This window comes from Nerophis lumbriciformis, linkage group LG20, assembly GCF_033978685.3.
Source record: "Nerophis lumbriciformis linkage group LG20, RoL_Nlum_v2.1, whole genome shotgun sequence".
NCBI classification, from domain to species: Eukaryota; Metazoa; Chordata; class Actinopteri; order Syngnathiformes; family Syngnathidae; genus Nerophis; species Nerophis lumbriciformis.
Window position 1 is genome coordinate 11,501,633 of NC_084567.2, and position 12,746 is coordinate 11,514,378.

General features: G+C 36.2%; 1 protein-coding gene across 1 annotated transcript in view; it reads left to right on the forward strand.

The window, feature by feature from the left end:
* Positions 1-12,746, forward strand: part of dapk1 (death-associated protein kinase 1) — a 178,193-nt gene that overhangs the window by 96,241 nt on the left and 69,206 nt on the right. Inside the window, exons 6-7 of the mRNA XM_061980418.1 lie at positions 8,913-8,961; positions 9,042-9,068. Of these exons, the coding sequence (XP_061836402.1) occupies positions 8,913-8,961; positions 9,042-9,068 (76 nt within the window). The remainder of the gene's footprint in view (positions 1-8,912; positions 8,962-9,041; positions 9,069-12,746) is intronic.

Genomic DNA, 12,746 nt, shown 5'->3' on the forward strand with positions numbered 1-12,746 from the left:
TAACTAACTCTGTAATGAAGTATCTAGCTACATCCAAGCTAACTAAATCACTAACTAGCTAAATAATTAACTAGCGAGGTAGACAAAAAAGAAAGTAGCTAACCCAATAGCTAGCTAAATACCTACCAGATTAACTAGCTATCTCGTTAACTAAATCACTAGCCATATAACTTGCTAACTAAATGACTAACTAGCTAAATAGCTAACTAGATAGCAAAATAACAAACAAACTAGGAAGAAAACTAAAGTAGCTAACCTAATAGCTAGCTAAATGCCTAACAGATTAACTAGCTATCTAGTAAACAAAATAACTAGCCAGATAACCTGCCAACTAACTATGTAATGAACTAGCTAGCGACATACAAGCTAACTTAATGACTTACTAGCTAAAACCAGCAAAATAACAAACTAGATAGATAAATAAGAAAGTAGTTAACCTAATAGCAAGCTAAATACCTAAAATATTAACTAACTAGCTATCTAATGAACAAAATAACTAGCCAGATAACCTGCCAACTAACTATGTAATGAACTAGCTAGCTACATACAAGCTAACTAAATGACTAACTAGCTAAAACCAGCAAAATAACAAACTAGATAGATAAATAAATAAGTAGTTAACCTAATAGCCAGCTAAATACCTAAAATATTAACTAACTAGCTATCTAATGAACAAAATAACTAGCCAGATAACCTGCCAACTTACTATGTAATGAACTAGCTAGCTACATACAAGCTAACTAAATGACTGACTAGCTAAAACCAGCAAAATAACAAACTAGATAGATAAATAAGAAAGTAGTTAACCTAATAGCCAGCTAAATACCTAAAATATTAACTAACTAGCTATCTAATGAACAAAATAACTAGCCAGATAACCTGCCAACTTACTATGTAATGAACTAGCTAGCTACATACAAGCTAACTAAATGACTGACTAGCTAAAACCAGCAAAATAACAAACTAGATAGATAAATAAGAAAGTAGTTAACCTAATAGCCAGCTAAATACCTTAAATATTAACTAACTAGCTATCTAATGAACAAAATAACTAGCCAGATAACCTGCCAACTTACTATGTAATGAACTAGCTAGCTACATACAAGCTAACTAAATGACTAACTAGCTAAAACCAGCAAAATAACAAACTAGATAGATAAATAAGAAAGTAGTTAACCTAATAGCCAGTTAAATACCTAAAATATTAACTAACTAGCTATCTAATGAACACAATAACTAGCCAGATAACCTGCCAACTTACTATGTAATGAACTAGCTAGCTACATACAAGCTAACTAAATGACTAACTAGCTAAAACCAGCAAAATAACAAACTAGATAGATAAATAAGAAAGTAGTTAACCTAATAGCCAGTTAAATACCTAAAATATTAACTAACTAGCTATCTAATGAACACAATAACTAGCCAGATAACCTGCCAACTTACTATGTAATGAACTAGCTAGTTACATACAAGCTAACTAAATGAATGACTAGCTAAAACCAGCAAAATAACGAACTAGATAGATAAATAAGAAAGTAGTTAACCTAATAGCCAGCTAAATACCTAAAATATTAACTAACTAGCTATCTAATGAACAAAATAACTAGCCAGATAACCTGCCAACTAACTATGTAATGAACTAGCTAGCTACATATAAGCTAACTAAATGAATGACTAGCTAAAACCAGCAAAATAACAAACTAGATAGATAAATAAGAAAGTAGTTAACCTAATAGCCAGCTAAATACCTAAAATATTAACTAACTAGCTATCTAGTTAATTAGATAACTAGCCAGATAACTTGTTAACTAACTATGTAATTAATATGCTAGCTAACTAAATAACTAACTAGCTTAATAACTAACTAGCTAGCAAAATAACACAAAGTAGGTAGATCAATTACTTAGTAGTTAACATAGGTAGGTATGGCGGGTGTTGTCGCTGCTCTGTTCATTTATGCAATATTGACAAGCAATATGAGTAACAATGTTGTCTTTTTCTCGCTTCCGATCGCACCGGGCCGTCTCGCGGATCCCTTCCCAGCAATAGAGGCCGACCCCCAGGCTCGGAGAGACCCATATGCCGGAACAATGTTAGGGGACCATAAGTCTCCGATGGGTCGGTCGGGGGTGGTGAGGCGGCACCGGCCGCGAGACATGCCCGAACAATGTCAAAGGGGCCGTAAGGACGTTGCCTTTGAGCAATCACCCGCTGCTGTTGTCTTCTGTTGACATCACGGCTGTAGGCACTTTTTCTTAAACTGGAGTCTCGTGGGATGAGATTTTACGAGAATTACGGCTCATGACTCAAAACACCCTTTTAATGGAACGCAAATGTACTTTGAATAGCAAAACAACTGCGATGGCAACGCAGCTATTCTCACATTTCTGAGACTCACTTGCAAGTACACTATGTTGCACTAATGTATTATTCATGCGCCCTACAAAGTGTTAGTACTGTAAGTGAAGTGAAGAGAATTATATTTATATAGCGCTTTTGTCTAGTGACTCAAAGCGCTTTTACATAGTGAAACCCAATATCTAAATTACATTGAAACCAGTGTGGGTGACACTGGGAGCAGGTGGGTAAAGTGTCCTGCCCAAGGACACAACGGCAGTGACTAGGATGTCGGAAGCGCGGATCGAACCTGGAACCCTCAAGTTGCTGGCACGGCCACTCTACCAACCGAGCTATATCGCCCAAGTATTGTACTTATTACGCTCCAGCTGTTTGATTGTAACGTACGTCTCAGTTGTAGTTTTCATTAACAAATTTAAAGGTGTTGAAATTACCATGTAAAATCGCTAGGCTCGTCATTAGCAAAGCCAATGTGTAGCAGCGTCAAGCTCGCGCATTTTTGGAAAAGCCGCGCCTTTCTTAACTTACGTTGGAGCGTTTTTTTGAGTCGATTTCTTTGTCGGCATTGAAAATTGCAACGTTACTTGAAGGTAGTTTGGCTGAGACCGCTCTCAGTGCTGCTGGAGTGATCACCAAGTGCCAAAGTGAGTCGGCGACCCGGCGTGACGTCACGCACAACCCACGTACCAAAACATGGCATTGTTGGATTTTACGTGAATCGGTGCCAAAAAAGTACCAGATTCGGTACCTAGCTCAACCTATACGCTGAATACAAACAAAACAATCTAAATGAACTGTAGCTGAATAATGGATAGTTGACAGAGCTTTATTTTGAAATGTGTAGCAAATATTATTTTTAATTTTTTAAAGAAAAAAAAGTGTTTTCCTTTCTAGTGGACGTTTACGCGTGAGGGACTCATCTAGCGAAGGCAGGGGTCGGCAACCCAAAATGTTGAAAGGGCCATACTGGACCAAAAATACAAACAAAAAAAAGTCTGGAGCCGCAAAAAATGTAAAGCCTTATATAAGTGTTATAATGAAGGCAACACATGATGTAAGTGTCTATATTAGCTATAGTAGCCTACTATCAAAATGACTTTAAAAGTCTTATATAAGTTTTATAATGAAGGCAACACATGATGTAAGTGTCTATATTAGCTATATTAGCCTACTATCAAAATGACTTTAAAAGACTTATATAAGTGTTATAATGAAGGCAACACATGATGTAAGTGTCTATATTAGCTATAGTAGCCTACTATCAAAATGACTTTAAAAGTCTTATATAAGTGTTATAATGAAGGCAACACATGATGTAAGTGGCTATATTAGCTATAGTAGCCGACTGTCAAAATGACTTTAAAAGTCTTATATAAGTGTTATAATGAAGGCAACACATGATGTAAGTGTCTATATTAGCTATAGTAGCCTACTATCAAAATGACTTTAAAAGTCTTATATAAGTGTTATAATGAAGGCAACACATGATGTAAGTGTCTATATTAGCTATATTAGCCTACTATCAAAATGACTTTAAAAGTCTTATATAAGTGTTATAATGAAGGCAACACATGATGCAAGTGTCTATATTAGCTATAGTAGCCTACTATCAAAATGACTTTAAAAGTCTTATATAAGTGTTATAATGAAGGCAACTCATGATGTAAGTGTCTATATTAGCTATAGTAGCCTACTATCAAAATTACTTTAAAAGTCTTATATAAGTGTTATAATGAAGGCAACACATGATGGAAGTGTCTACATTAGCTATATTAGCCTACTATCAAAATGACTTTAAAAGTCTTATTTAAGTGTTATAATGAAGGCAACACATGATATAAGTGTCTATATTAGCTATAGTAAGCTACTATCAAAATGACTTTAAAAGTCTTATATTATTGTTATAATGAAGGCAACACATGATGTAAGTGTCTATATTAGCTATAGTAGCCTACTATCAAAATGACTTTAAGAGTCTTATATAAGTGTTATAATGACGGAAACACATGATGTAAGTGTCTATATTAGCTATAGTAGCCTACTATCAAAATGACTTTAAAAGTCTTATATAAGTGTTATAATGAAGGCAACACATGATGTAAGTGTCTATATTAGCTATATTAGCCTACTATCAAAATGACTTTAAAAGTCTTATATAAGTGTTATAATGAAGGCAACACATGATGTAAGTGTCTTTATTAGCTATATTAGCCTACTATCAAAATGACTTTAAAAGTCTTATATAAGTGTTCTAATGAAGGCAACACATGATGTAAGTGTATATATTAGCTATAGTAGCCTACTATCAAAATGACTTTAAAAGTCTTATACAAGTGTTATAATGAAGGCAACACATGATGTAAGTGTCTATATTAGCTATATTAGCCTACTATCAAAATGACTTTAAAAGTCTTGTATAAGTGTTCTAATGAAGGCAACACATGATGTAAGTGTCTATATTAGCTATAGTAGCATACTATCAAAATGACTTTAAAAGTCTTATATAAGTATTATAATGAAGGCAACACATGATGTAAGTGTCTATATTAGCTATAGTAGCCTACTATCAAAATGACTTTAAAAGACTTATATAAGTGTTATAATAAGGCAACACATGATGTAAGTGTCTATATTAGCTATAGTAGCCTACTATCAAAATGACTTTAAAAGTCTTATACAAGTGTTATAATGAAGGCAACACATGATGTAAGTGTCTACATTAGCTATATTAGCCAACTATCAAAATGACTTTAAAAGTCCTATATAAGTGTTATAATGAAGGCAACACATGATGTAAGTGTCTATATTAGCTATATTAGCCTACTATCAAAATGACTTTAAAAGTCTTATATAAGTGTTATAATGAAGGCAACACATGATGTAAGTGTCTATATTAGCTATATTAGCCTACTATCAAAATGACTTTAAAAGTCTTATATAAGTGTTATAATGAAGGCAACACATGATGTAAGTGTCTATATTAACTATATTAGCCTACTATCAAAATGACTATGTGTCGCAGGCTGACGCAAATCTTCGTTGACAGAAATATTGAAATGTAATATTTATTCTACACATTTTGACAACTTGGGAAAACATTACTAAAACGGAGGCTTTTCAAAGGGTGAGATAATTCCTGGAAATTACTGGCTTAGATTGGCCAAAGGTAAAGATGCGTGTGTCCAAGGTGAAGGAAACGAAAACTACAAATTAAATGAGCTCAAATATACCTAAAATGCGAGGCATAATGATGCATTATGTACCTTCAGCTAGCATAAATAGCACGTTAGCATCGATTAGCTTGCAGTCATGTCTGATTAGCACTCCACACAAGTCAATAATATCAACATAGTTCACCTTTGTGCATTCAGCACAGCATAAAACATTTGATGGACAAATAGAGACAAAAAAGGAGTGGCGTAAAACACGTCTTTCTGTGGAAGCATCAAGGAAAGTTAGACTTAGACTTAGACAAACTTTAATGATCCACAAGGGAAATTGTTCCACACAGTACCTCAGTTACAAATGATGGAAAGGATGGAAAGGACAATGCAGGTATAAAATAGACTAAAAGCAATATAAAATATAACATATTTACATAATATATGTACAATATAGGATATATACTAGAGATGTCCGATAATATCGGTCTGCCGATATTATCGGCCGATAAATGCGTTAAAATGTAATATTGGAAATTATCGGTATGGTTTTCTTTATTATCGGTATCGTTTTTTGTTTTTTTTATTATTATTTTATTTATTTATTTATTATTAAATCAACATAAAAAACACAAAATACACGCTTTTTTCTGTTATTAATATTTTGGTTCCTACATTATATATCAATATATATCAATACAGTCTGCAAGGGATACAGTCCGTAAGCACACATGATTGTGCGTGCTGCTGGTCCACTAATAGTACTAACCTTTAACAGTTAATTTTACTCATTTTCATTAATTACTAGTTTCTATGTAACTGTTTTTATATTGTTTTACTTTCTTTTTTTATTCAAGAAAATGTTTTTAATTTATTTATCTTATTTTATTAATTTTTTTAGAAAGTATCTTATTTTCACCATACCTGGTTGTCCAAATTAGGCATAATAATGTGTTAATTCCACGACTGCATATATCGGTTGATATCGGTATCGGTAATTAAAGAGTTGGACAATATCGGAATATCGGATATCGGCAAAAAGCCATTATACTGATGTATTATATTATATGTTTATATCATATATACAATATATAACAATTACCATGTACAATATTACAGTATATGTAACAGCTGCAGCATAAAATAGAGAGTAAATCCAGCAGCAAATAGACATTATAAACAAAGAGAAGTAGCTAACATAGAAGGTGTCAGGTAATAGACGTCATCTATTGCTGTATGGCGAGTGATTATACAGCTGGATGGAGTGCGGAATGAAGGAGTTCTTGAATCGAACTTGCTCATGTAAACAAACTACGGTGTGTTCAAGGACTTCCGAAATTAGTAGGACAAAATGGCGCCCGCCAAATACTCTAATCAGTGAAGCATGTTTAATGTAAACAGTGGGATTTCTAACAATTAGAGACTTAGACTTAGACTTTCCTTTTATTGTCATTCAAATGTGAACTTTACCGTACAGTTAAGAACGAAATTTCGTTGCATTAGCTCGTTGTAGTGCAGAATAAAAGAGCAATAAGGTGCAGATATAAATAGATTACTGTACAGGTAAATATATTGCACTTTTGCATATGCATCCACGTTTATGGATGTATGTTATATTGTCTTTATATTCCAGCGAGTTAATCCGTTTTTGGGGGGAATCGAGGGGATTGTTATGATGCGTTCGAGAGTCTTACGGCCTGAGGGAAGAAGCTGTTACAGAACCTGGAGGTTCTGCTACGGAGGCTGCGGAACCTCTTTCTAGAGTCCGGCAGTGAACAAATTAGGAAAGTTTGTGTCATGTACTATATACATGTACTATATACATGACACAAAGTTAAAGTCTCCCGGACAATCTCCCGGATTGTCCGGGAGACTCCCGAAATTCAGCGCCTCTCCCGAAAACCTCCCGGGACAAATTTTCTCCCGAAATTCAGGCGGAACTGGAAGCCACGCCCCCTCCAGCTCCATGCGGACCTGAGTGACGTGTCAACAGCCTGTTTTCACGTCCGCTTTCCCACAACACACGTTATAACTGTAGAATGATCGAGGGCGAGTTCTTGGTTTCTTATGTGGGTTTATTGTTAGGCAGTTTCATTAACGTCCTCCCAGCGCGGTAACAACACACAACAACAGCAGTCATGTTTTATTTTACCGTAAAGCAGTTCGTCTGCCGTAAACAGCAATGTTGTTGTAATATATTGAGTTGGAGGCAATAACCAGGCGAGGTGATGAAGTACGTCTCTTTACTGTAAACTTCAGAACAGACTCACACACTTGACGTCAGGTGCGCAACACCACGTAAATCGTTGGCCAACCAAAAAGTAACCCCAGTACGCTATAGCCAACATTCACCAGGAGATGGCAACAGACAAACATAGATCACTCTATAACATTCCTCCCCTTTTAGAAATGGAGAAGATCCTCAAAATAAATAAACAACCCAACCAAAAAATGCAGCAGCTCAATTAAAAAACTGTACTTAAGCCACATTCTTTTTTTTTTTTTTTAGTACTGAACTCTTAACCCTCATTTGTAAACAATAACATGCTTATTATACAAACAGTATTTGTATACCTTTAACACAGATTTTTATACTGTCTTCAGAGATTCAGTTTTTTTGGTGGTACTTGAAACCTTTCTGGGTACCTGCGAGAGGGTGTTCAGTATGGTTAGAAAAATAGTGACAGAGAATAGAACAAGGATGGACAATTCAACCCTTAACTCAACAATGAGTAGATGAGTGTTATGTGTGTGTATATGTGTAAATAAATGAACACTGAAATTCAAGTATTTCTTTTATTTATATATATATATATATATATATATATATATATATATATATATATATAAAATAAAATAATTATATATATATAGCTAGAATTCACTGAAAGTCAAGTATTTCTTATATATATATATATATATAAGAAATACTTGACTTGGTGAATTCTAGCTGTAAATATACTCCTCCCCTCTTAGCCACGCCCCCAACCACGCCCCCGCCCCACCCCGACCACGCCCCACCCACCCCCCACCCCCCACCTCCCGAAATCGGAGGTCTCAAGGTTGGCAAGTATGTCTTACATAAACCATATTAAAACAAAAAATAGATTTTTTTCGTCATCTTTTTCCATTTTCATACATTTTTGAAAAAGCTCCAGGGGCAGTATCACGCCCATCAAGAAAGTGGGTCCACAATGATGCAATGTAAAGCTGCAGCTTCAAAAGCCAGCGTTTGAGCGCCTCTCCTCTGGAAAGTAGAGCAGCAAGGGAGTGGCATGATAGATTCTTCTCCCACTTGGTGCTCGTAAACAAGCTCGAGTGAGGCAAATTTCTGTTGCAACGTCATTAAAAAGTCACTTGTGTCACCTTTTGTCAACATTCGCCCTGCAGCTCCTGAGGTGGTGAACTATGAACCTCTGGGCTTGGAGGCAGACATGTGGTACGTCATCAGACATCTGCCATCAAGTCAACGTTGCACGCACATTCTCACCAACTCTTCTCTCTCCTCCTTCCTTTTAGGAGCGTTGGCGTGATAACCTACATTCTGTAAGTAGTGGCGTCTGTCACCTTGGGCTCATTTACCTCCTCCTTCCTCTGCTTTGCCGCCCAGGCGCTGTCACTCACTAAACATCGTTTTGTCATGACGTTCTTGTTTTTTTGAAGATGTACGAGGTGTTTTTTTTTTCACATAGCTGCTGTTGTGGAACTATGTGCACCACTGGAAGTTTCATTAAGTGAAGTGAATTATATTTATATAGCGCTTTTCTCTAGTGACTCAAAGCACTTTACATAGTGACACCCAATATCTAAGTTACATTTAAACCAGTGTAGGTGGCACTGGGAGCAGGTGGGTAAAGTGTCTTGCCCAAGGACACAACAGCAGTGACTAGGATGGCGGAAGCGGGGATCGAACCTGGAACCCTCAAGTTGATGGCACGGCCGCTCTACCAACCGAGCTATACCGCTTGTTGTTTTGGTTTAATTACCTCAAAATGTGAACTTTTTAACATTTTTTCCCCCTCATCATCAGTCTTGTGGCTGTAGGCAACCTCTTTATGAAGTCATTTTTAACAAGCTCCCAATAACACACAATCTTCTTTGCGCCTGAGGTAAATATAAATACAACAACTCTTATTTTTTTGTGATAGTGTGATTGGAGCACATACTTGTTGGTCACAAAAAACATTCATGAAGTTTGGTTCTTTTATGAATTTATTATGGGTCTACTGAAAATGTGAGCAAATGTGCTGGGTCAAAAATATACATAAAGCAATGTTAATATTTGCTTACATGTCCCTTGGCAAGTTTCACTGCAATAAGGCGCTTTTGGTAGCCATCCACAAGCTTTTGGTTGAATTTTTGACCACTCCTCTTGACAGAATTGGTGCAGTTCAGCTAAATTTGTTGGTTTTCTGACACGGACTTGTTTCTTCAGCATAGTCCACACGGCTTTCCCAAGTCAGGACTTTGGGAAGGCCGAAAACCTCCATTCTAACCTGATTTAGCCATTCATTTACCACTTTTTACACCACATGGACAAAGATAAGACCTTCTGGAGGAAAGTTTTGTGGTCAGATGAAACAAAAAATGAGCTGTTTGGCTACAATACCCAGCAATATGTTTGGAGGAGAAAAGGTGAGGCCTTTAATCCCAGGAACACAATTCCTACCGTCAAGCATGGTGGTGGTAGTATTATGCTCTGGGCCTGTTTTGTTTGACTGATTGATTGAAACTTGTATTAGTACATTGCACAGTACAGCACATATTCCGTACAATTGACTACTAAATGGTAACACCCGAATAAGTTTTTCAACTTGTTTAAGTCGGGGTCCACGTTAATCAATTCATGGTCCATGCTGCCAATGGAACTGGTGCTTTACAGAGAGTAAATGGGACAATGAAAAAGGAGGATTACCTCCAAATTCTTCAGGACAACCTAAAATCATCAGCCCGGAGGTTGGGTCTTGGGCGCAGTTGGGTGTTCCAACAGGACAATGATCCCAAACACACGTCAAAAGTGGTAAAGGAATGGCTAAATCAGGCTAGAATGAAGGTTTTAGAATGGCCTTCCCAAAGTCCTGACTTAAACGTGTGGACAATGCTGAAGAAAAAAGTCCATGTCAGAAAACCAACAAATTTAGCTGAACTGCACCAATTTTGTCAAGAGGAGTGGTCAAAAATATAATTAGAAGCTTGTGGATGGCTACCAAAAGCGCCTTACTGCAGTGAAACTTGCCAAGGGACATTTAAGCCAATATTAACATTGCTGTATGTATACTTTTGACCCAGCACATTTGCTCACATTTTCAGTAGACCCATAATAAATTCATAAAAGAACCAAACTTCATGAATGTTATTTTGTGACCAACAAGTATGTGCTACAATCACTCTATCACAAACAAATGAGAGTCGTACAAATGATTGGAAACTCAAGACAGCCATGACATTATGTTCTTTACGAGTGTATGTCAACTTTTGACCACGACTGTAAGTAAACACTGTGGCTTTTGGGCACATTGTGGTTTACAGTAGCATCATATTGTTATTTACTGGACTAGGGTTGTACAGTACACCGGTGCGGATAAAGTACTAATTAATTACAAAAGGTACTTTACAATCTTTAAAAAATACTGTTTTTTTCATGGACAGCACTTCCAAGCGGAACCAGAAGAGGGAAAATGGACGTATTTTTTGTTCAAAACTAACGATAAAGACAAAGCTATATACAAGCGCTGCTTTAAAACATAGCGAGCTAGCAGCGAACGTCTGTCCACAGCAGGGGTGTCGAGGGCCACATCGCAGTCATGGCTTCCCTCAGAGGGCCGCTCGTTACAGTGAATGTAAGAATATAAAAGTATAATCGCCTCATTGTATTATTGCACAATTGCCTATGCATTTGGTTATTTGATTTGTGTACGTACAAATTGATGGATAACTTGCTTTGAAATTGACTTGTAATTAAAAAAAAAGTACCCTTGAAAAATTAGAATACTTTTTTTTTTAAATATATTAAATGCGTTCTATTCAGAGATGTCTGATAATGGCTTTTTTGCCGATATCCGATATTGTCCAACTCTTAATTACCGATATCAACCGATACCGATATATACAGTCGTGGAATTAACACATTATTATGCCTAATTTTGTTGTGATGCCCCGCTGGATGCATTAAACAATGTAACAAGGTTTTCCAAAATAAATCAACTCAAGTTATGGAAAAAGAATGCCAACATGGCACTGCCATATTTATTATTGAAGTCACAAAGTGCATTTTTTTTTTTAACATGCCTCAAAACAGCAGCTTGGAATTTGGGACATGCTCTCCCTGAGAGAGCATGGGGAGGTTGAGGTGGGGGGGGTTGGGGGGGGGGGGTGTAGGGCAGTGGTTCTCAACCTTTTTTCAGTGATGTACCCCCTGTGAACATTTTTTTAATTCAAGTACCCCCTAATCAGAGCAAAGCATTTTTGGTTGAAAAAAAGAGATAAAGAAGTAAAATACAGCACTATGTCATCAGTTTCTGATTTATTAAATTGTATAACAGTGCAAAATATTGCTCATTCGTAGTGGTCTTTCTTGAACTGTTTGGAAAAAAAAGATATAAAAATAACTAAAAACTTGTTGAAAAATAAACAAGTGATTCAATTATAAATAAAGATTTCTACACATAGAAGTAATCATCAACTTAAAGTGCCCTCTTTGGGGATTGTAATAGAGATCCATCTGGATTCATGAACTTAATTCTAAACATTTCTTCACAAAAAAAAAAAATCTTTAACATCAATATTTATGGAACATGTCCACAAAAAATCTAGCTGTCGACACTGAATATTGCATTGTTGCATTTCTTTTCAGTTCTTTTTGACAGACATTTTAGTGAGAAACCTGAGCTTGTGCTTCACTTAGTTTATGAACTTACATTCATATTTTGTTGAAGTATTATTCAATAAATATATTTATAAAGGATTTTTGAATTGTTGCTATTTTTAGAATATTTAAAAAAAATCTCACGTACCCCTTCGCATACTTCAAAGTACCCCCAGGGGTACGCGTACCCCCATTTGAGAACCACTGGGGTAGGGGATAGCGGGGGGTGTATATTGTAGCGTCCCGGAAGAGTTAGTGCTGCAAGGGGTTCTGGGTATTTTTTCTGTTGTGTTTATGTTGCGTTAGTGCGGATGTTCTCCCGAAATGTGTTTGTCATTCTTGTTTGGTGTGGGTTCACA